The sequence below is a fragment of the Vanacampus margaritifer genome, chromosome 15 (genome assembly GCF_051991255.1).
Source record: "Vanacampus margaritifer isolate UIUO_Vmar chromosome 15, RoL_Vmar_1.0, whole genome shotgun sequence".
NCBI lineage: Eukaryota > Metazoa > Chordata > Actinopteri > Syngnathiformes > Syngnathidae > Vanacampus > Vanacampus margaritifer.
The window spans coordinates 14,624,121-14,648,477 of NC_135446.1; the positions used below are offsets into that span (position 1 = coordinate 14,624,121).

The 24,357-nt window shown below is 41.3% G+C and overlaps 2 protein-coding genes and 1 long non-coding RNA gene across 4 annotated transcripts; 2 read left to right on the forward strand and 1 right to left on the reverse strand.

Annotated features, from left to right (window-relative positions):
* Nucleotides 1–368: 368 nt before the first annotated feature.
* On the forward strand, nucleotides 369–16,848 carry mllt3 (MLLT3 super elongation complex subunit). Of its 2 annotated transcripts, XM_077543902.1 has the most exons (14): nucleotides 369–520; nucleotides 1,241–1,421; nucleotides 6,314–6,396; nucleotides 6,488–6,631; nucleotides 7,003–7,041; nucleotides 7,749–7,877; nucleotides 9,196–9,759; nucleotides 12,722–12,791; nucleotides 12,920–12,973; nucleotides 13,898–14,036; nucleotides 14,135–14,231; nucleotides 15,289–15,357; nucleotides 15,452–15,523; nucleotides 15,723–16,848. In XM_077543902.1, the coding sequence occupies exons 1-14, from the start codon at nucleotides 509–511 to the stop codon at nucleotides 15,852–15,854; spliced, it is 1,785 nt and encodes a 594-aa protein (XP_077400028.1). In that variant the 5' UTR covers nucleotides 369–508; the 3' UTR covers nucleotides 15,855–16,848. The 2 variants fall into 2 exon arrangements, with proteins under 2 accessions (XP_077400028.1, XP_077400029.1); XM_077543903.1 differs by lacking the exon at nucleotides 12,920–12,973.
* A 1,609-nt stretch (nucleotides 16,849–18,457) lies between these two features.
* LOC144034831 (uncharacterized) lies at nucleotides 18,458–21,521 on the forward strand. The gene is made up of 4 exons (XR_013288289.1): nucleotides 18,458–19,082; nucleotides 19,534–19,690; nucleotides 19,795–19,981; nucleotides 20,123–21,521. It is a non-coding gene; the product is annotated as an uncharacterized LOC144034831 (long non-coding RNA).
* On the reverse strand, nucleotides 21,507–23,575 carry LOC144034830 (histone H2A.Z). Its single transcript, XM_077543904.1, has 5 exons — nucleotides 23,433–23,575; nucleotides 23,077–23,154; nucleotides 22,887–23,000; nucleotides 21,952–22,081; nucleotides 21,507–21,865 (listed from the first exon to the last, which is right to left on the reverse strand). The coding sequence occupies exons 1-5, from the start codon at nucleotides 23,433–23,435 to the stop codon at nucleotides 21,804–21,806; spliced, it is 387 nt and encodes a 128-aa protein (XP_077400030.1). The 5' UTR covers nucleotides 23,436–23,575; the 3' UTR covers nucleotides 21,507–21,803.
* Between the last annotated feature and the right edge of the window lie 782 nt (nucleotides 23,576–24,357).

The window sequence follows — 24,357 nt, forward strand, 5'->3', positions numbered from 1 at the left end:
AGCGTGAATGCTGCTTGCCTTCTGTTCTCTCATTGGTTATTTCCCTCTCGTGCTTGCTTTAACTTTGGCAGAGCATGCGCTTTGCCGCTCAGTCAACAAGGTGGCGGAATTGAGCAGAAGAATACGGGTAGACGAATGTATTGTTGCATTCAAAATCAAATCAAATAGTTTTTCAGCGTTATAAAAGATACAACGAGCAACGGTGTAGTTTTCCAACAAAATATTGCATGTGTTTTAGGTTTATTTTCACTACTATCTAATAAATCATGCTTAATGCACGTTAAGTAAAAGCGAGTTAGCGTGGGTTTGTATTATTTTGAAAGTCTATACCGGATGTACTTTTTTGATAATTGCTCCCTTGACCGCCGGCGAGTCTTGGAAAGTCTTGAATGTGACTTGGAGCGCAGTGAGTGGTCACCATGTCCGCCGTCTCGAGCAAACTGGACTTACCTCCACGCTCTTTCCCAACTCAGTCTCCATGAAATAATAGTAACGCGGGGCCTCAGGAATGGCCAACTCGGTGAGTAGCCATTCGGCAGGGCTTGGTGCCGGCTCGCCCGCTTTAGTCAAGGCAATGGTTGGATGTGTCACACTCGAGAAGTCGGTGCTTTTCACTCCGTAAGGATTTGACCAGCACGTTAGCTTTAGCCTGTTCGTGCCGCTATCTTTCTTATTATTATTATTTTTTTTTAAACGGCTTTAAAGTACTGTATACGCAAACGTGTAACTCCACATGATACATTTATTTAATAGTGTAGTAATGATGTGTGGAGTTGTATGGATATTCCTAGGTAGTCACTATCAATATTCACGTTTTTAAAATACTGAAATTGTGATGAATAGTTGTTGTTACTCTACTTTATTATTTAGGCCTCATTGTGGAGTTTATTTTCCATACTACTGACTTGTCTACGATTTGAATGTATCGCTAGTCAAATATTCACCAGCAGTGCCGACTAGTTCATTAGGTACACCTGCTTAATCTGTTTTCTGAACATAAAAAAAAGTTGCTCAAATACGACTGGTGTAGAAAGGCACTTTTTCTAATGTTTACCAGATGAGCAACATATTAGTAACCCCTCAGTATGATCTAGCGTTCAGTGAAGGTGAGTGCTTTTAAAGTAGTGTGCACACTTAAATAAAAGAAGTTGCCTTGCTGCCCTCAAGCAAATGTTTAAACTCTTGTGATGAATTAGTCGTGATTTACACAGGGATGTAAAATCAACATCTCCCTTCCCAGGGTGCCGTTCAGGTGAAACTCGAACTTGGCCACCGCGCCCAGTTCCGTAAGAAACCCACGGTGGAAGGCTTCACCCACGACTGGATGGTGTTCGTCCGAGGACCGGAGCACAGCAACATTCAGCACTTTGTGGAAAAAGTTGTCTTTCACTTGCACGAGAGTTTCCCCAAACCAAAAAGAGGTGAGGTGTGCTGCTTTTCGTACTTTTGAATTGCAGTTGTAGATGTTTTACACACACAGTAGATCTCTTTGAACTTTAAACCACACTGTAATAAGACTAATAAATTGTGCAGTTGGTATTGGACCACGTTGGTAAACTGTGACGAAAAGGATTGAGTGTTCATATCTGTTGGGCTGATTATGAGCTAATTATCGGCAAGTCTGTATTTGTCTTAACACCCTCCACACCATAGGATAACCACTTGGGTCAGGATCATCTTTTGGACCCATGTGATAGTCCTGTTTTTACAGACTTTGACCAGAAAGGGAAAAATGGGCTCAAAATCAGCCTGATTATCGTTATATCTATACTCATTTTAACCACCTCACACCACAGGATAATCCTTCAGGATTATCTTTTTAAACGTGATAATCAGGCGTTTGCTGACTTCGATTATCGGTATATCTGTACCTGCAATAATCCACATTTACACCACAGGATCATCTTTCAGAGACATCTATCTACTCATCAACCTCTTGGTGACTTTAATCGGAAGGAGGAGATTGTGCTCAAAATTGTCACGATTATCAGTAGGTTATTATCTGGCCCCACACCACAGGACGATAGAGACATCCGATATATCAGCGTTTGCCATTTTGATCGTTAGAGAGCTAATGGCTTCAAAATTGGACCAATTATCGGAATGTGTGGTCAGGTTAGGGATTGGCTGATTATTGCCTGTCATGAGCATTCTGACGCACTGTACAAAAAGCACGAAGAGGGCTAATTTCACAGCTGTAGATTTCTCCCAAGTTCAATGGCAATTATTCCCAGATAATCAAGATTTCATACTCATTTAAGAAGAATTAAATACTGAATTCTGGTAATACCAATATTGCATCGAGTACGGGGTTCAACTGTTGCACTAATCCCATTCTGAAGAGATTTAGGGGTGCATTGGAATCTCATTGCCGCCTGGCACACTCGCAGGCCCGATTCAAAGTCTTTTGTTCGGATCCATGTCACGGTTTACGACCGCCAAGCACCAAGCCGGAGTCTAAACAGACGCTTCCTCCTCGCTGGCGCTCCCGTCACTTTTTATGTGAAGTGTTGAATGACCCAAAAAAAAAAAAAAGATGCTGCTGCTTCATTATTACCTCGAACAGTTCTCGGGTAGTTGCCATGGGAACAGCCATTGGCAAAGCCTTCTCGACACATGGAGTCAAGGAAGACCCAATGCGTTTTTTTGTTGTTGTTTTTTTTTCTTTTTTTCTCTCAACGAGGGCCTCGGCGCCACTGATTGGGCCTAATGGCTTTGAGCTCCAAATAGGAACGATGGAGGGACGACTCTCATTTTGAAAGCTGAACGCGAGTCTTGAAAATGACTCCATGGCCAAGCGCTAACGGCGAGGTATCCCCATTCCTGGAAGAAAGGGCTTACTGTCGGCCAACTTGGCGACAGTACACACGCACACACACAGTCTGATGGCGTAATGATTGGTCCAACATGTTCGCCCCCTGGCTGTCTTTTGGCCTCTGCTGAGCACTGGCACAAACCCTTTTCGCTTCCCTCGATCCCTGCATTGGCGGTTTCATTTTGTGGCTTGCTTGTGCAACCACACGTATAAGATGCACATCCTCCAGTTTCCTAGCTTCATTAATATGCTTTTATTTGTGTTATATTTAAAAGTATTCCCCTTTATCTATGTCTTTCAATGAGCTAACGCGCGTTGGCCCGGGCTTTTGTTGTCAGTATGTGTTCCTATTGCTTTACTAACGTTTTGATTTGACTAACAAACATGCTAAATGAGCCAATGATAACTACTTTTACAGATTAGACAAATATTTTTTTAAGCTGTCAAAATACAGACACAATCATGCATTCTTCATGAATGATTCTTGGAGCTAATGATTTTAATAATCTATTAATCTGCCAATTACTTTACAGTAATTGATGAATGGGTGAAAAATAAACTTTCTTTTTTTTTTAATTTCCATCCTTTTATTTAAAAACAGGATATTACAGTATTTTAAATTGTCATTGTTTATGATTCCCTTACTTTGTAGCATGTCATAAAATTACCCCAAAAAGTAATGAGCCTATTTTGACAAACTTGTAGATAGACAACTACCATGCTACTAAAATCTATTTAAGTACCAAAAATGGAGTATTTGTTCCTTCCCACCACCGCTGTCTGTTCACAATAGAAAGCACACCAAAAAAAAAAAAATCCTGGCCAAGAGGTGCAATACAAAGAGAACCTGGCCAATGAAAGTTACGGACAGAGTGCTGCTGGCAGCATGAAAGGACCGCAGAGGTGGGGGGTGGAATGGGTGGGGTGCCGATATTTGGGGGCAGCCACCACCACCTAAGAACAGGAACTGAGCCGTAAATCCTGGCTTTCCTTGGGTTCACTCAAAATGAGAGGAGCATGCTTCATTTGAGAAATCTCTTGGCATGTCTTTAAGTCCTTTTTGCTATAAAGCGTGCAGGCCACACTACTTGTCTCTCCAATTCAAAAAGAATACGCCCCAAAAAGATGGTTCAACTTGCCGGAATAGCAAGTGCTGATGAGTTCCATTCTCTTCAAGTCAAGTCGTTGTCTTCGTCGCTTTAAGCAGGTTCAAGTTCAAAGTCCAGCAGAGTCAAACACTGGATATTGACTGTATCTACCATTAGCTAGTCAAAGGTCACCCGATTGTCAAACGCATTGAGCCGTGCACAAATGATATCAGATGGTTCAATTTCCAGCCAATTTATCAGTGTTGCTGCACACGATGCAATTGGCTTCTTGTGGATTTAGTTCAATAGATGGCATTGCTTACGATAGCGTTTTGAAATCTGTGTTGGTTATTATTTTTTATTTTTTTTGTAGTACCCCTGCCAAAAAAAAACATTTTTCCCTTGACCCCCACTAGCCGTCGCATAACTTCTCCAGACTGGCCACCTGCGGCGTGTCTTACGAGTGACTTGGCTGACAACACAAACTTGGATGTTTCTTGGAGAGCCGGCCTTTTAATCTTGCCAGATTAATCTCAACCCCGTTCGCGTTGTCCAGTCTCGCTGTTAGCTGATTAGCGCCAGGTCGTTTAGGTCAGCCCGGGCTGTTAAGAAAACATAGTGCGAGGTTGTTTTTAAAAGACTGGGCCTGTTCAACCGTGCTGCATCGCTAATCACCACCCACTATTGTCAGGTCACCTCCTGTCATAGACCATTATTTAAAAAACAACTAGATATATACACTGTTGCAATTTTTTTTAACAAACAAATCTGAAGTCTTTGCATTTGTACTAGTACTGTACTAGAAAAGCTTCAATACCACTATACCAAAACCACTTTACCAGCCTGACAATACCGTCCACACATATGTCTCTTATCTGCGTAGTCCTTTTATGTCGTACATTTTAATCTCGTTTACTTTGAATTACAATATTTCTGTTAGTGTCTTATATTTTCAATTGACAAACCAATCGTGAGTAGACACAGGTCACATTTGACTTGGAACAGCCTTGGTGTTCTAAAACCATTTTATTTTTTATTTTTTTATTTTATTTTTTTATTTTATTTTTTCTTTTTTTTTCTATATTTTTTTCTTTCCTTTTTTTAATTTTTTTTTTTCTAAAACCATTTTAAATATTTTGACTATTTGGGTGTCACCAAATTTCTATTTGAAAGAATGGCGTGTTAGATGAATAAGTGTAATCATGATTGACCTGATAGGTGTCGAAGCACTATGTGTGTCCAAATGTCGTGTGTGTGAACATCCACTTCAAAAGCTAAGGACGCTCGCCATACAAATGCTAACATTTATTGGAAGTCTACTGTTAAAATGAATGGCATTGCCGGGATTAGGCATTAAGAGTCTGCAAACGGAGGGATTTACTTTTTTTTTCTTTTTTTTTATTGCCAGTCTTTTTGTTTCCCCCCCTTAAGCTCAGTGTCCGACCTGGCCTCATTACAAGGCAGTCTGTGGAGAAAGGCCAAATACAGAGTGACTGGCATTGTTCTGTGATTGGCATCTCATCTGAAACCAAGACTTGTGTGGAAAGAAAGGGAGAGAAAAAAGGCTATGAGTGCTAATTTTCTCTTCCAGGTCAGTGGTTACTTTGTGACCGCTCAATTCCACTGTCTTGTCATGTTTATTGGCTTTATTTTTTATTTGTATTGTATTTATATCCTACAACTTTTTATCATACCAATTTTCGGATTGTGTTAGTGACTACGGCACATTCCTATTTTCCACCAACTTCGGGTGTACATCGCCACTGTAGCAACAGAATGCCATAGACAGAGGACCCCTATATATTTTTTTTTAGGTGTATTCAGAGCAGTGTTGATTCTAAAGTCATCCAGTGAGTCAGTGAGCCCATCGCTTCCTCAACACATTGAATGGGCCTCTTTTAGCTGGATGTCATTGAACGTGACACAATTAACTCCAACCCATAATATTTGCTCAGCAATGTTGGGCTTTGGTGGTGAGGTTGACCTCGGTTAGAGCTTGTCGGGGCCATCAATCTCGGGGAAAGGGGAGGGGCCTCCAAAATGAAGCGCACAGAGATGGAGTGAAATCAGCGCCGTATTTTAGCAGTTTCTTTTTCTAGCAAAGCGTCTCAGGCCTCCCGCCATATGCTGCGTTCAAGTCCACTGGGAAGACAGGCTGGCAAACATGCACCTCTGAGCCAAGAACACCTGAGCTCAAGTTGAGTTTGTTTATCCTTAAAGTCCATGGGGGAAGTGGGGGAGGAGGGGTCTTTATACTCCCTGGCATTACTGACAAGGTGGTGATTTTGAAGCTTTTCAAGATTATTCTTTTTGATTGTTTAGCACAGCGATGGGAATGTGAGTTAATTATCCCTGGTAAGGAAATGGCTTTGTTGAGTGTGTAGTTGCATTCAACTCTTTTCCATTTCAGTTTGCAAGGATCCGCCGTACAAAGTGGAGGAGTCTGGATACGCCGGCTTCATCTTGCCTATTGAAGTTTACTTCAGGAATAAGGTACGTTTATGAACGGTTGATTCATTTTGTCACCCGAAATGGATTTCCCTGGTAAAACGTCATTTCTTCGCGGGTGACCGCTTCGCTTCAGGAAGAGCCGAAGAAAGTCCGCTTCGACTACGACCTTTTCCTCCACTTGGAGGGCCACCCGCCTGTCAATCATCTCCGCTGCGAGAAACTCACCTTCAACAATCCAACAGAAGAGTTTCGGCGCAAGCTACTGCGAGCCGGAGGGGTAGGTGTGCCCCACGTTTATTTCGTTTTGTGTTAAACGCCATCCATACCGGACAGAGGCTTCGTACCGTGGTCGCACCTACAGTATCCTTGCAGCTCTGAAACGGCAGCAGCTTCCATTTTATCTGCTGGCCCACAGAAGACCCCTGTAGTCTGCAGGTTTTTTACGACCTGAGCTAAGTGTTCTGTGTTTACTTTGCCTGCACGCCTTTCTTAGCCTTCAAAGCAAACCCACATTCCCGCTCGGTGTCGCTACTGCCGGGTAGAGCAATTTAAAGCCTCGCCTCGCCTCGCACACAAATGCCGATTTTTTTTAAAATGAGTCGATCATGAGGAACACGCTAACAACTTCTCTTGTCTTTTCTTGAACAGCAACGGGATCCGCACAAACGCACCTCGGAGGACTCAAAAGTAAGATTTGAATCGTATAGTAATAGGAGTTGACCTTCAAGTCTTCATTTTTTTCTTTGTGACATACATGGATTTTTTTTTTTTGGTAGTAGAAGTATTATTTACTATAATTCTAACTTTGATCCTATGGTAGCGCAGGTAGGAATTCATGGTCACACAGGACAAGAATTTAGATCGTCCCGTCCCTCTTAGGTGCTTTTCCTCACATGGTTTCTCTGTGCCCCCGCCATGTCTTCTTACATAGTTCTCCGTTTGCATTTTTATGTATGAAAAGTGCTACATTAAGTTTGATTGGATTTGCTTTGAAACGTCTTTCAATCTTTTATTTGCACATGCCTTCAAATGTTGTTAATGTACGTTCTTTTAGTCATTTTTAATAAGCTACTTTTGTTCTCTTTGCGCTTTGAATGCCTTGAGCTGTTCTGTTTGTAAATACTTTTAGGTGTTGTGCTTTTGGTTATGTGGAGCACATTGAGTTGCCTGGTGTAAAAAAAAATATATATATATATATATATATATATATATATATATATATATATATATATATATATATATATATATATACATAAAAATAATGCTAGATAACCAAAGCTAAAGTTGCCGACCACTGAGTTAGCATTAGACAAATCTAAAAGCGAAATCTGGATGAATGAAAGAATGTTGGGCCTACAGTAGCTAACTGTGGATTGTTGCTGTTCTTCTGGCAGGTGATGGTAATGCAGGAGGGTTCAACATCCTTGCTTGGACCACACATGAAGCTCCCTACACTTCCCAACAGCTCCTTGGCATCCACCTTGTCTGACGCAAGGAAGAGCAAAAGTTCCCATGGACCCAAGGTCAGATATGCATCCATGAACTGGCAAACTGTGAGGGGTCTAATCCTTGACTTTTGCTTACAAGTTGTCCATCTGCCTTTCGGATGCATAATCTTGTTAGACAGACAGTAGTTTTCTTTTCTAGTCTTCTTTTTATTGGCGCTTCAAAGATCACCCGCTTAACTCGACCGTGTTGTCGTGCCGACAGGCTTGATAAAATGCCCTCCATTCAGGACTGTTCACGGCTGCGCGGTCACTTCAGGTCTCTCGCAAAGCACTAAACGGTTATTTTATGTTCTGCCGTGGAAGGGGAATAGCTTTACTGCTGTGACGGAGCATGCTTGAGTTTAGAATGAGCTGGCAGCTTTATATCCTCAAGGTCCCCGGGTCACGGGCCGATAGACAAAATAAAGGCTTTGGAAGTGTTTGGGAGTTGGAACACACCCCATCGTCTAGACTTTTTTTTTAATGGCTTTATTGCATCGATGAAATATTGACAAGCGGTCCTGAGGTGAGACCCGGGGCCAAATGACCCCCGTCGTTAGAATCAATCCATTTCCTCTTTTTCCTCAAAGTCGCCGTCTGCTCCACTTAAAGAACCGCGCACGTGTGTAGCTGTTGAAAGACACCTCACTGAAACGGCTTTGTTCAAAAAAGCAGACATGTACTAGCTATTTATGTTATAGAAAATGTACTGGGCTAGGCAGGTTTGATACCACTTTTTTTCTGACTGATAAAGTCTTGAGTAGCCACCGATACTGATAACAAGTACCAATAACATGAGTAGTTATTGGCCTGATACCGATACCTGGTAGCCGTACTTAAATTAAATCTCCAGATTTGTTCTAAAAAATCAGATTTCCATAAAAATAATATAATTTTTCTTTACAGATAATATGACAATTATTTATTTCTTTTACGAAACCTCAGTCAACTGATTTAATCGAGCGATATTGGCTCTGCTAAGATTGGCACATTATAAATGGGGGTCATGTCTTTGCCAATGTTCAGCACAATTGACTCCCCATTACAATCGATTTAGTGTGCATGCACTTTGAACTATGAAAGCTTTAGAAAAAAAATAAATCGTATTTTTACCTAAAAATCATACTGACCCGTAAACTCAATTTAGCCGTTAAAATGTTTAATGCCCAGAGTCGTCATGGTAACTAAAGCCACATTCACCATGTAGTGCAGATAACAGCGTTGGCATTTGAAGGAAGGACGTTACGCAACCTAGCCGAGCAGGCCGTGACAATCTGGATCACACGAAGACGCCACTGATTTATCGAAACGGGCTAACTCAAATATACTGTACAGTAATTCTTGTATCCAATAGGACGGCTCCAAAGGAAGTGGTATGACCCTTCTCACGACGGCCACAACCACCAGCACCAACAGCAGCAGCTTCTCCAAACTCCACAAGCCCTCCAAGGACCACAAAGACAAGCCTCCAAAAGACTTGAAAGAGACCAAAAGTGCCTTCAGAGACTCGTGCTGGGAATCCAGCAGAGCCCCGAAAGAACCTTCCAGAAAACCCAAAGAGAACCAGCCACTTCGAAATAGCAATCCTAAAATGGGATTCAAGGAACCCAAATCTTTGTCGCATCGGAGCGAGGTGTCGACGAACCACGGGGCGAACAAGCGACTATCCGCCCCCGATGGGGACAATCACGTAACCAAAAAACGCAAAAGGGGATTTGGGGATTTTCCCGGGAAGCAGACATCCGGGTCCGATGTTCAACATTCCGATAAGAAGCTACTGAAGGACAGGCAACAGATGCAAAGCAATAAATTGCATCCAGAGGGTGATGAAGCGGCGCACCGGAAGGCATCCACGCTTCCACCGTTCCAGGGAGTGGTGGACCCCATCGATTCCGACATGGAGTCCACCAAGTCAGATGTAAGTAGGACAAAATACAGAACAAGGTTATTATAATGAAACCACTTAAACTCAAATAGGAAAGAACTGTTTCGTTAATCAAAATGAAAAATCCACGACTATTACAACCCTGCCGAATAATCACATTTGTTTCCATTCGTGTTGCAACAGTTGCTTTTATAGGAATTTCACTTTCAAGGGAAGTGGGTGAGGAAAGACATCCTATTCTCCTCCAGGGGGAGGATTTGTTGGTGGTCACTTGTTGGTGTTGCGGGGGCTATAAAATCCAATGCCAAACAGGGAGAAAATCAGCTTTTATGATGGCCTGCTCGGCTCCAGGGGTCTTGCGCGGAGGATTTTGTGGAAAGGCTCTGGGCACCAATAAAACAAGAGAGGGCATTTGTATGGATGATGGCCAACCAGGAACTATTTGATTCTGAAACCAAATTGGGCCTTTTCACAAATCTTGCTCTCGAGAGAAAGATTTGATTCCTGTCAAAGGGCTGACGTTTGCCTACTTTACACACATTTCGGATGAAGGACGTCCCCATAAAAAGGGTGTGTGTTCAAGCCAAATAGTAGACCGATGGGGAGGATTTATGGTTTTACAACACCCGAGGATACTGAGAATCACGGCAGTGATTAGCAATAGAATAGCAGCGAGTCGAGCAGTATACGGTACTCGCTGGTGGTTCCATTTCTTTACTTCCAGTGCTTACATCAAGCTCTTTGTTTTTAATGTAAGATGCAATCCTTTTTTTTTTTTTTTCTTCTTCCTGTCTTAGTTGTGTGGAAGTGCCTTTCTCGGGGGGCTGGTTATAAAAAGGGATTGTGGGGGGGGCTGAATGGGGGGGTGGGTGACAAATGCCAGGTGTTTGATTCTTTTCAGACTCGCAACCCTGGTGGCCGCAAAGCGCTGGCCCTCGTTTGTCATGTGACCACTCGTTTGATCTTCCTGTTCCCGCTGCTCACTGGACCAGAAACGGCAGAGACGAAAGGGGAAATGTGGATTAGGGGGTTATACGCTGCCGTTGGTGGACACTCGTGAGTAGGCCTGAGCAATTAATCAAATTCAAATCGACATTGCCGTGTAGTAAAGGGAAATTTGGAAAACAAAAAAAATAAAGAGATTTTTTGGGGGAAGTTGTCTTAGTGAACGATGTAGCACCTATAATGGCATAATTGACTGAAAATAAATAAAAAATTGCAGTTGGCTTGATCAAAAATGTCGTAAAACACAATGTAATTTTCTCAATAATGTAAAAAAATATTAACTCATTCACTGCCATTGACGACTATAGACGTCAAAAATTCATTTGAACTATTTAAATTGGTTTAACATTTTCCCCATTTTTTTCCCGAAAACCTAGATTTTTTTAAATTGTGTTAGAACAGATATAAAATTTGTGATTAATTGTGAGTTAACTAGCGAAGTCATGCGATTAATTACGATTAAATAAATGAATAATCACCTGACGCTCCTAATTTTTAATAATCTTTTCTTTTTCTTTTTTTTCCAAATTTAAATTTAAAAAAATAATAATTACAATTATTTATTTTTAAAAAGGAAAACATTCTTAAAAATTAGGTGCGTCAGGTGATAATTTTTTTTAATCGTAATTAATCGCATGGCTTCGCTAGTTAACTCATGATTAATCACAAATTTTATATCTGTTCTAAATGTAAAAAAAAAATCTAGGTTTCATACTCTTGTTAACAAAAGTGGAAAAAAATGTTTAACTAATAGAAATAGTTCAAATGAATTTTTGACGTCTATAGCCGTCAATGGCAGTGAATGAGTTAATAATTTCAGGAAATGTATTCTATAGGATGCCACATGCCCCATTACTATAACAACACTAAAAATCTAATGTAACAATGAATTTAATATGTCTTGATTGTTTCATGTACTTAACATTATTAAATAATAGAGAAACGGGTACATTTAACCGTAGCACTTCAGCACTCCCAGAAAGTCTTTGCGGCAGTGCAGCTCTAATAAATTGGGCCGAGTTACTTTGATGAACTCTCTGCAGAGTTGGTCTAACACGAAATAAATCAACTCTGTCAACTAGACTTTGGAGGTTAAAATCAACTCTGACACAGTTAACACCAAAATTTTAACACGCCAATTTTTGTTTAATAAGTTAACTGTAATTTAATTAGATAAGCTATTCATGATTATTTTTGCATTTATTTTAGACCAAAGCATTTATGTACAATAAATCTGCTCTTGCTTATTGTAATACATTTTTACTTTTTTTTTTTTTTTAAATATATGGAAAGACCTTCAAAAAAATGAACAGTTATTAAATAACAATCAAAATATTGAAGGGGGAAAATGCAATTATATTATTTTTCCAAATCGTTCAGCCTTGCTTTGAAAGAACAAGCAAGCGTTGCAAAACCGAAAGATTTCCTCCTAACATACTTTTTTGGGAGTACCAACGATCCCTCTGAAAGATACCAGCTCACGTCCCAGTGGTCGAGGACCACCGTTTTTAAAGTGTCCTTAAACTGCTACTAAAAGTCAATTGATTGTCTTTGAAGAGGGCTTTTTTTTTTGTGGCTTTGAGCAAGGCAGAACAAAGGCCTTGAAAAGAAGCAGCGGAAAGATTTGTGGCACTCTGTCCACACCGTCCCATAAACCAACAGAGCAGCTGTGTGTTGTTGGGGTTGGCAGGAGGCGACAACTTTTCAAGTCCCCCTCGCTCGCGCCTTTTGTGCTCGCCGCTCTATTTTGCCGTGTTTAGCACTCCTCTTTTTTTTCCGCATGCTCAGACCTCTTTTGGTGTATTTTTACCTCCACTTAAGGGGGACACTTTTCACCCTTGGCGCTCGTCATATGTTGTTGGACACTTTTTAGCTTTGAATGAACGCTGGTTTCATTCGCAGATGCTAAACATACCTGCCAGTTCAAAGAAAAGTTCATCCGTATTTATCTATTTATTTCTTTATTTTTTGTCTCCCGCCTCTCCGCTAGTCGGAACAGCCCAGTCCAGCCAGTTCCAGCTCCAGTTCAGGCTTTGCTCCCACGCACCACAAACGCCAAGGTAATGACTGTGTTAAGTATTTGATTATTATCTTCACAGCAAATACCGCATCCGAGTTGGAATATGCTACTGTGTAGTGAGCTCTTTGCTGCAAATGGTGTGTTTTGTAATTTTTGCTCTGGATGCAGTGGTGGATTTGATCATCAGAAAAAGGGTGGCTGTTCCTGACGCCACCCACACAGGTAAAAGTCTCCCACGAGCAGACCTGCGACCCGTGCATGGGGGATGATTATTCGGATCCACTTGTCGCACGAAAAAGCATTCGTTCATGTCTCTCTCGCTGTCCTTTCATCTGTAAATCGTGTTCTCTGTCTTGTCGGGAAAATTCATTACGTTTCTAGCTCATATTTTTTTTTGAAAGGGGTGGCACGGTGGATGAGCGGTTGGTACATTCGCCTCACCGTTCTGGGTTTGAATGCAGGCTCCCGCCTTCCTTTTGTTTGTGTTTAATTAATCAGCGTTATAATTTTACTCTTTAAAACATCACAACATCAGACAAAGCGATATTTAAAACATTCTCACCAAAAAAGAGAACCAAAAAAAATAGATTTTTGTTGTGTATTTTGTAAATTAAAGTAGCACTAAGGAACTTTTCAACCTCCAATAAAATATTTTCACAACTCTTCTGATGAAACATCGACTTAAAACTAGTTGAACGGTAGCTTTGCCATTGCCTGAGGAATCTGTATCATTTTTACTGGCTTGTAAGAGCACTGCCACACAAAAAACTACAAATGTGCTGACTGCTTTATGGCATACGTCACTTCCCCCCTTTCCCCATTCATTTCAAAGGCGAAAATCAATTTGAGCTAAAAAAAAAAAAAAAAAAAAAAAAAAAAAACGACGACGCAATGTGCTTGTCCAAATGGGAAATGTGATCTTCCTTCAGGCATAACATTACCACTTTTGTCCATATGGCACCGCCATAAATCAACATAAACTGAAAGTTCTTTAGTGTTGCTTTAACCAGCTCATTAATCAGTTATTGGAATTTTGTTCTGCCAAATCAGACTCTGCATCTGTCTCCCCCCAAAAATCTTATAGATGATTTTCATGTTAATCTATGTTTTTCAAAAGTTGCTTTTGCTACTTGTCCTCCTGCATAGTACTTGGCCCGCTGCAGTCAGTGATGCAGGACCTGCACTCGGATGACCACGACGATAATTCTGAGGAGGACGACGACCTCGACTTGGATTCCGACGGCGAGCGGCCGGCGCACATGCATCTCACGCACCACCAACGCAGGTTGGCTCACAAAAGGCCCTTATAGCTGCTAAGCTCAAGCCTCCAAACCTATGAATACAAAACACGTATACCGAATCGTCCTGTGGTTTTGTACCAAGGGTCACTTTGAGTGACGGCAGTGAGAGTGACAGCTCCGCCCCTTCGCCGCCTTCCCGCAATGATTTCACGAGCTTATTGAAGAGTACAAGTAACCAGGTAAGATGTTTTAGCACGGATCAGGGACCACCCCTAAATAAATAATGGCATTCATTTATGTATGCAAGGTGATATTTAATTTACCATTACCAAAACAATATACCTTACAAAATTCTGCTAGCTCAATGCTAACACACATTACAAAACACCATAGACGAGCGAATATGTAATAATTACAGCCAATGAAGTGGCGGATGCTGGCACACAAACCGGTGCAGCAACAAATGTAGACAGAGCATCTAAAAATACTCACAGGCATATATTCTTTATCATCCACAAAAAACAACTATTTTTGTAGTTTATTGAACTTGGAGGAGACTGTCTTTGTGTATTTACTTGGGGTGTGCTAAAAAATCGATTCTCCTTTAGGACGATTCAGAATTGATTTTAAATGTCCCAAAATCGATTTTATTTAAATTATTTTATACTGTCTTGCCTTTGTCTTGTGTGTGCCTTTTATTTGGAGCGCTGTTCATGTTGTACCCGGTTTGGCCACTTAGGGGCAGTGTGGTTCCACGCGGTCTAATACACTGTTAAGTTGTAGCCACATTGGAGAGTAGAAGGAAAAAGTCACGATCAAGTTATTCCAATAAAAGTTGTTTTTTTGCAATGTGGAGCCGTTCTTTTGTGTGATAAAAGCGCCGCGAGTAGTGCGCTAATTAGCGTTAGCGAGTCAGACTGGAGTAGATCATTACAATTCCTTGCACATCTATAGATTGAAGCAAAAATCATTGTCAATCAAGTCATTTTGAAGCAAAAATCGTTCTTAATCGAAAATCGATTCTGAATCGAATCGAATCGTGAGACATTCAAAGATTCCCATCCCTAGTATTTACTGAACAAGTATTATACTGCCCCCTGGTGACAAAAGAGCACTAGCTTTTCTGTAATGGGTAGAAATTGAAGGTTTGACATAAACGGTGCATTTCTCAGCAAACAAATTCAGGAGTCAGTAAATTGCGAATTGGTGAGCTTTCACTGTGCAGTAAATATAAATGTGAAAGACTTCTGTTTAAATCCTTAATGTAATTTTTCTACTTTGTTCTCCCACCATCAGATCCTGGAAGTGAAGAGTCCAAACAAGCAGGGCAAGCAGGACAAAAACAAAAATCTAGATTGTGACAAGGTAATAGTTTTGTTTTTTGTGCATTGTTTGCTGTTGTGGTCATTTTAATATCCGGCAACGCTTGAGTTATTCCATGTTGCTCAACACTTTGCAGGCTTACCTCGACGAGCTGGTGGAACTGCACAAAAGACTGATGACATTAAGGGAAGGTCACATATTGCAACAGGTAAACGGTTGCTGGTTTAAACGAGACCTATTTGGCATTTTTGTCCGCAGTTCAAAACTGATTCCAGTTCCCTGATGTGGACCACATGTTAGAGAACAGAGACCGTCCCTTCCACCTGTTTCTAAACGGTCCACATCAAACGATTGCCAGCGAAAGTAGCGGCTTCTTTGCTCAGTCTACGTCGCCTCTTGTTTTCCAGATTGTGAACCTCATCGAAGAGACGGGCCACTTCCACATCACAAACACGACTTTTGACTTTGACCTTTGCTCCTTGGACAGAAGTACCGTAAGGAAACTCCAGAGTTACCTGGAAACTTCAGGACTGTCCTGAAGTTCTCAGAAGCTGGGCAGCTTGAGTTCTCTACGTATAACTTGGCTTCTTTTTTTATATATATATATTTGGCAATATTGGATGCAATCTAAAAAAAAATAATAAGGCGGGGGGGGGGACAGGGGTTGTCAACCAATCAGATCACCCACAAAGCCTTGAAACCTTTACTTCCCTCCCAAAAAAATGTGGAGTTATGAACTTTTTGCTCTTAATGAATGTGTGCGTGCTGATAGTTGCCAAGCGTGCGTCTGGAATGCGCGGTCAACATTGCCTTACAACGCTGTAAAGTCTTATTTATTGCATTTGAATTTGCCTGTGGTGTGAATGCGCGTGTGTTGCAAATAGCAAGAGGAAAGAAAATGAGGTTATTGAAGCACTTCACAGCAGGCGTTTCGCAATTGTTTGTGTGACAGTGGAATCCGACAATATTGTGGTCCAACAAGCTTTTTTTAGCGAAAAGTTGTATGTTGAAATAAATATATGCAAGCGGGCGGCCAGTTATGTTTTTGAATGGATGACTGAATAGTCTCAATTTAATTTGAGGTTTGACCTGGAATTTCACCTGAAAGCTGAATACCCCTTACTTTTGGTGAGTCGTGTATCTTGGCAAAAAAATAAATAAAAATTGGACCAAATCCATGAATGATGTGCTGCTCGGTGGCTGGAAAAAAAAAAAAACGTCGGTAACAAGCAATCACGCAAGTGCTAGCCCAACTATTTGGGTACAAAGTCAGTTTTCCATATTATGGCCCCGTTTTGAGGCAAACTTGTTGACTGGAATGCATTGGATAAAAAGTACTGTTACGGGTGTATATGATTTAAAATGTTATTTATTTTTGTTTGACAGGCAGCTGTGGCCTCAAAGCTCAGCATAGGACATGTTTTTGTTTCATTTGTAAATGGATGGCGGTAACACTCACGGGGCCTTCTTCTGGTTTCTTGTGTATTTTGTGGACATACAATAAATACTCTGTATGGTGTACAGATGAATTCAGCAACTTGTGGATTGATTTTTGTTTTTACCGTCAATGTGCCGCAGGATGAAAATGTTTCGTTTTTGCCTTTGCCCAGCAGTTCTATAGGAAATTGAATCTAAGTTTCAAACCATCTCGAAGGCGATCAACTACCTTGGAGTATAAATCCAATGTTTTTGTTGTGATTTTAAGAAGGTACTGTAACAATGATGTCTTGTATTCTTTCTTGTTCAGGCGAGCTCACAAGATTGGGACTGCTGCCTGCCCAAACCTCATCGATTAATTTACGTTTTGCTGAGGAGGTGATGGAGTCATTAGGTGAAAGAATGGAGCTTTCTTGTGTTGCAGGAGGGCGGGGGGGTTCGACTGGTCTGGAGTCCCGTCTGGCCAGCAGGACATCCTGTTTTCCTCCAGTAAAAATAAAGGGGGGAGACCTTCCAACTAATCTCCCACAGAAGAGACTTTGATTGTCAACCTGGCACAAGGCCAAGGCTGAGGAGAAAGCACCCCCCCCCCCCCACACACACACCCCCCCTCTTTCCCACTGAGTCCGAAAAGCACCTCAAGGAAGTCATTAAGGGTAAATTGAGGATGAGGGGAGGTCAGCCCTCTCTCCTTAAAATCTGACTTATTCGCTCGCACAAGCAGGTGGAAGTCGGCTTCAATATGGCCTTGAAAACATTAGATTCAGATTTGATTACACAAAATAATCTGTTTGTATCAACAATTGTAATTAATTATATATTGTAAATGTAATATAAATTTTTCCAAGAAGGGCTTTCAAACAGTTTAATGTCACTCCGACTTTTAAGTTTAACGTCAAAATGAAACCCTTTCGTCAGCTAGCTAAATGCTAACACATTTGAGCTGCATACTTATGGCAACTCTAAAGCAAAGGAGGGTCAAAATCGACAGTAAGAAAGCAAAAAGGCCAAGGATGCGGGTGCGCATTGGCAACAAAGTAAATCTCAGGAAAATCGTTTCACAAATGAGCAAATTGCGACTTCTTTTTATTTTCATGCATTGCTTTTGATGGCAAAGTCGCCCCTCCCAACAAGGCTGCCACGTTTAGCCAAGCTGCATCAGCAAATTACCAATCAAAGGCTAGTATTTTGGGTCATGAACTCTAGCATTGCAACTGTTGGTATGCTATTGTTTATGGAAAGTGGATTGCCAACCTTATTTTAGCTCATGAAGTAGAATTATTAAAATAATGAATATGAAATAAGCCAAAGAAAATCGTCGGCTTTATACTGATTCCTGTATGTTTGATATGACAAAGGCAAGGTAATGAACAATTGTTTTTGCTCTATTTTGCCATAATTACTGAATTCTTTAATGAATACCTTCTACATAATGTGATTTTTGAACACCTTGCAATGTTTATTTTTTGAAAATTAAACTTTAAATCAAATATGGTAGAAGTTTGACCTACTGGACTGTCTGGACCAATACATCATGTAAAGGTGCAGCAAAAAGGAATAAATGCAGACAGACAATGGACTATATGCCACATATAGGGGGCGGGACTTTCGGGGTTTCACCCATCAACGTTGTTTCCGGTTATGACGTAATTGGCCGCGTCCCAATACTCGCACAAATAACTTAAACCCTTTGTCTTTTTTTGAAGATGACGTGGATGAATGTGCTTTTATTATACGACTTACGTCCGACAAAGCAAGTTGAGGTCAATTGAACAGAGAACGAGTGAAAAATAAAGTCATTTTGCTTGGACGGAACCAGAAACGACACTTTTGCCGGTAGTGCGTGGAGGTGGAAAGCCAGTATTGGGACGCGGCCAACAGTAACCGGAAACATTATTGCTGTGTGTTTTTCGGAAGTCGAAAGTCCGTGGCGTCTAGTGAATAAAGCAGTACTCACACCCTGTGTCCAAATTCACAAGGCTGAGCCCTCCGAAGGGTGAATTTGTCGGCTGCATGACGTCACTCCGGCGCGCGTCTACAGCACGCACGGACCTAAGCCTCGTTTACACATGAATGGACTGTCTGTAAATGTGCTACCAACAAGCAGCATTGACAATCCATACACATGTAAGTTTGTGCGTACTGTGAGTCACGTCATGCAGCCGACAACTTCGCCATTCGGAGGGCCCAGCCTTGTAAATTTGGACACAAGCACAGCCACATATGGTTTGTCCTCTGAAGAGCAGCCGTGTGAGTTTATACTGCCCCCTGGTGGCCAAAGTGGGCACACCAGAAGGAGCAGCACAATGGCCATTGCAGTGACAAAAACGGTTTGTTTCTATTTTATTTTTTTTTTATACAATATTATTGAATGCTATTTTTCTCCTTATTTTTGTTCTTCTTCAGTGTTCTCATTGTAAGTCAAGGTCGACAATAGTTCTGGGAAGTCTGCGCTTTTAAATATTCGCGGTCGCCGAGGCGATGCATCAAAGACCACCAAAAGCGCTTCCCTTTTAACCACACCAGTATTGTCTCTTAAATTTACACAGAGCTGAGCTAACCCCCCCCCCCACCCCCCCCAAAAAAAATCAAAAGACACTTATGTTCTTTTTGGAACCCTGTCGGCTCCCCCTGTGGAATTCTGGGTGGCGCGCAAATTAGCCTAACCAAAAACAAATCAAGTTATGTAGCCTAATGAGCAAAAGCAAGCAGACTTCATGAGGCTCAGATACATCGCTGGATGTAATCATTGTTTTTAACCCCCCCCCCCCTCACAAATAGAGTCCAGCTTTCGAGAAGGGATCCCAATCTTGAACGCCGTCTTTGATTTCAAGCGGTTTGGCACTGTTCCTACCCCTAGCCCCCTCCCCTGCTTTGTTCCTCTTGATGGATCCAGGCGGCCCGGCGAACCGTGACCCTGCCAGCCCACCCCGACTGTGTAAGTACACACACACACACATGCACACGGAAAAAGAGAGGAGATGGAGGAGAATGGCAGAGCAACGCGCTGAAAGAGGATCTCTGATTCTCATCCCCTGACAGAGATTACAGGCGCGTCGAGTGTGGTCGCCGCGTCGGGTTCATTGTGTCCGACCGTTCTGATAAATCGGCCATGTGTGATGGGCGACGAGGAGAGTCTAGACGGCAGGCCCCCATTCAGCTGCTCCCAGCACCTGTCGCTGCGTGAAGCGGGAAGAAAAAAAACAAAACGAGGAAAGAAGCATTAGAGGTAGCTCAGGCCCCTCCTTGGGCATGATTTGCGATTTCAACTTTCTGTGTATGGCGTAGATACGAATTAGAGATCATGGCATTGAATTTAGTGCAAAAGTGGATTTGTCATGAGGCCTGTGTATGTGTGTCATCTCCCCAGTTGGTGAGGCCACATGCTGCCTAATGGCTTCCAGAGAGCATCAGGAAAGTCCGGCCTGGAGGTAAGCACTTCACTTCCTTTGCTTGAATTGGAACCAAATGAAAAAGACCCCCAACCAAACACACACATACCAGATTTACTCCTAATTGACCTTAATGGCAGAAAGACTGGAGCGGGTTCTCTGAGAAGGCGCAGACCGACTGATCGTGTTTTGTTTAATGTGCCAAGTGCAGAAATGTATGCCTTAACTTCACAGTACTATTTGTAAACCAAAACACTCAGATCTAAGGTTGTCTTTTCCAGTTAAAATAATAGAAATGCATGTAATCTGTTACAGTGTCCTGAGTTTTCTTTTTTTTTTGCTAATGTGGTTTTCATATTTTCAAATTATTAAAAATGAAATGAATAAAAAACACACACACGTAGTTTTAGCATGTACGCCTTGGCCACAAGGTGGCGGTATAATACATATAGGTATTCTACACTTGCACAGAAGAGACCTGTTGTGGTTGTTTGCTATGACGGGTCAAATGCAAAGGTAAAATTTTGTTTACATGACAAAAAAAAAAGGAAAACAAAGATTTGCATCTTTCAAACAAAAAGCGCGGTTCTGTGGCACACAAAAACGTAACCAACTACTGATTATTCATGGTAAAAAAAAAAAAATTTGCACGAGCTGTTAAAACTTTTAGGCAATTTCAGCAGCCAGCATCCTGAGATTTTTTTTTTTAAATCTCAATGACAAATGACATTTATAGGCCATTAAGTTTGTACGGTAACAATGCACTGTACATCTATTATTGTGATACAAAGATTTATATGGCTACCTTTTTCATTAGTACTTCAATCTCAACTATACAAATGTTGCAAAAATAGGCCTATTCTCATACCATTTTAATCTTGAAATTACAGTAGGCCTTTACTCTCACATACGCATCTTGAGTAACTTTATATTGTCCAAATTGTATTTGCCTCTGCCCGTCATTTAGATGCAAACTACTGCCACCTAGTGGAGAGTTTTTACCCTACAACTAGCCCAAACTTGTAAGTTTCAGCTTTATTTTAAAGATTAAATATTTCTAGCTAAATTTCTGGCTTTCAAGTTTTTTTTCCTTTATGACCGCAGTGTATAAAATGTCATTCAAATGGAACTTCCCGCTGGTGTATTTTTCTCAAAATTGTAAAAAGCAACTTCAACTCTAATAGATTGTTACTAAATTTTCCCCATTCAAATTGTACAAGTCTACTAGCCCCATGTTAATTTCTTTCGACTACCAAACATTGCAAAATCCAAATAAAGTTTTTTCCAAATGCGAAAGTTAAGTTGAATGTGTCACAAATGAAAAGGAGCAAAACATTTTTAGGAAGCCAATACAGACGCACATGCCCCATAAGAGCTTTATTAAAACACCACTTTTACAAGGGAATGCCACAAAAAGCAAATTAAAAAAGGAACTGCAGCACCAGTAAAGAAATAAAAAAACAAACAAAAAGAGCTTCTTTGAAGCCACTTTTCTTTTTTTAAAAATACCCCCAGGTGAGTAGATGCAAGCTCGAACCATACAGACTCCTACCTACAGGTGTTCTACACTAAAGACAATGGAAAAACGGCGCGATGCAGACGTCGTCCTGAGATGGCGCAACTTCAAAGAGGACTCCCCCCCCCCCCTCCCGCTCCCCGTTATACGGTCTTCTGCTGGCCCTTCTTTCCAATCAGAGATTTGTGGATGTGAGGGATCACGCCTGCGAAAAAAAATTGAATGTTTTTAAAAAAAATGTTGACACCCTGCAGGACGCACGCAACCGCGGAGCAAGCGCCGCCATCATACCTCCGCCTGCAATGGTGGCCTTGATGAGGGAATCCAGCTCTTCATCCCCTCGGATGGCCAGCTGCAAATGGCGAGGGGTGATACGCTTCACTTTCAGATCTTTGGAAGCGTTTCCAGCTAACTCCAGAACCTAAACGGCCACACAAAAAATAAAAAATCCAGAACAGTAGGATCCGAAATTTAAAATTTTGAGTTACCGCTCTCTAAGCTAGAGACATTTTGCGGGAAATTTTTTTAATGAGCTGATTTTTTTTTTTTTTTAATTACGTTTTTGGCTTTTATTTTCAAAAAAAAAAAAAGTTTGACTTGACAAATTAACCAATTTTAAACTGGAATGTTTGGATCAGTCAAAAATGTAGAAATGAGATGATAAAGTCCCCCCCAAAAACGTTGTCTTTTTTTTAGTGGGGGGGGGGGGGGTAGAGGAGATTAACAATTTAAAATTGGGATTATTACTTTTGTGTATGGATTTTTTGGGGGCACAGCAGAAGTCACAATTACAGGTGGCTCAATTAAGGGGTTAGGTTCCAATGTTAGGCATCGAGTCCACGTGTGTTTAGTGTGGAATACAACAACCTAAAAAGTGGCCATGAGCTCCCTTCTTCCATACAATCCTTTCCCTACCTCAAACCCTCGTTACCTTTACAACATTCCATCCTCACTCCCTAACCGAATCCCCGTTTCTTACCGTACTCATTTCATCCCTCCCATACAACCCATTACCTTTATTTCATACCATCCAAGCAGCCTACCTTACATGCAACACTTCCTTGCCACCTCCCACTGCAAGTTTTGTTCGTTATCCGCCCCAACCTGTTACACTTTTCCTTTCATAACACCCACGTTTCCCTTCATCCTACCATTTTTACCTTCCCTCCACTAAGCCCATTTAAAAAGCGCACCCAAAACCAATCGAACGGGGGCTTTTACAGTACCTCGGCGGTGAGGTATTCAAGGATAGCCGCGCTGTACACGGCTGCAGTGGCTCCAACCCTGCCATGACTGGTGGTCCTGGACTTGAGATGTCTGTGGATACGTCCCACCGGGAACTGGGGAGGGAAAGGATGGAGGTTAATGAGTTTGGAGCTCGATGCAAGTCTTGCGGAGTGATGAATGGTAGCCAACCTGCAATCCGGCTCGCTGAGAGCGCGAAATCGCCTTCGTCTTGGTCTTTCCGGAGTCCTTGCCCGCCTTGCCACCAGCCTGGAGGAAGAAACGAGCAACCGCACGTTCACGAGTTAAAGTCACTCGACAGCCACGCGGTATGAGAAAAGTCAATTAAATCAGCGATGTTACGCTTTACCGCCATATATTTAATTGATCACTCGCGGTATAACGAGGCTAAGCTAAGCATGCTAAGCTAAGCGTAACAACTCTCACGAAATACGAACGCATCGGTGCAGAGTAGAAAGCCACGACGTTTTAGTGAGGTGTAAAAATGTGCGCCCCAGTGGCTCACTTAGCGAGGAGGACGAACTTACCATGTTTATTATCTCGAATAGTTTCGGGCCGCTAGAGCACAAAAGCTAACTAAAAAAAAAAACGAATGGTACTAGCCGCAGTACATCGACGGACGGTTTGAACTACAAACCCCGCCTACAATTGTCCCGTATTATATAGTCGCGTTACATCCGGGATCGCCGTGAGGAAATGTCTAAGCTAATCACGTTGTACTGTGAGGGACGTTCAACCAATCAGCAAGGGTGGAATGAGTTTTGCGGGAAAAGACACTCATTTCCGCCCTTGAGTTTTTATGGGTAATGTAGTTGTATCTTATCAACCCTTTGTATTGCTCTAACAATAATAAGGGAACCGTTGGGTTTTTGTTTGTTTGTGGAACCCTAATGTTAAACGCAACTAACTAGATTCAATATGCGCTAATTTCTCAAATGTAATTTATATTTTAAAGAAATGGAAAAGAGAATTGAATTGAATTTGCAGTATATCTAGTTTTTAAATAAAATGACAGAGCTCCATTCAAAACTTACATTCACACCGAATGACTGCACGGAAGTCAGGCGAATGTAAATTCAAATGGTTATTTTATTATTATTATTACTAGTATTTTAAAAAGATTGCTTTCTGTCGTTTTTTCAGCTGATTTGTAAATTGAAACGTATTTATTGATTTTGATTGTTTTTGCATTCATTTATCTCATTAAATAATTTTTGGAGTAAGTATTATCAAATAATTAACTACGAATGTTATTTAAAAGTGGTTTTATTGTGATTTTCGTATTAGAATTCACTATTTAACCTATTTTATGCACACAGTTTACCTTCCTTTTTACGACCACAAAAATGTATCCTCTCCAGATGCAGCGTCTGAAATGTATAAAACTGCCACACGATGGCAGTAAAAGATCAATGTTCAACACGCAATGCCTAATTGAAAAGCAAATGAAAA

What these genes read in the sequence shown, in the direction of transcription:
- mllt3 (XM_077543902.1), top strand. An exon ending in AGCTACTGCGAGCCGGAGGG is followed by an intron (nt 6,632 to 7,002) that starts GTAGGTGTGCCC and finishes TTTCTTGAACAG; the next exon opens with CAACGGGATCCGCACAAACG. An exon ending in AAGGTCACATATTGCAACAG is followed by an intron (nt 15,524 to 15,722) that starts GTAAACGGTTGC and finishes CTTGTTTTCCAG; the next exon opens with ATTGTGAACCTCATCGAAGA.
- LOC144034830 (XM_077543904.1), bottom strand. An exon ending in TTGAATACCTCACCGCCGAG is followed by an intron (nt 22,082 to 22,886) that starts GTACTGTAAAAG and finishes GTGGCCGTTTAG; the next exon opens with GTTCTGGAGTTAGCTGGAAA. An exon ending in GGCCACCATTGCAGGCGGAG is followed by an intron (nt 21,866 to 21,951) that starts GTATGATGGCGG and finishes TTTTTTTCGCAG; the next exon opens with GCGTGATCCCTCACATCCAC.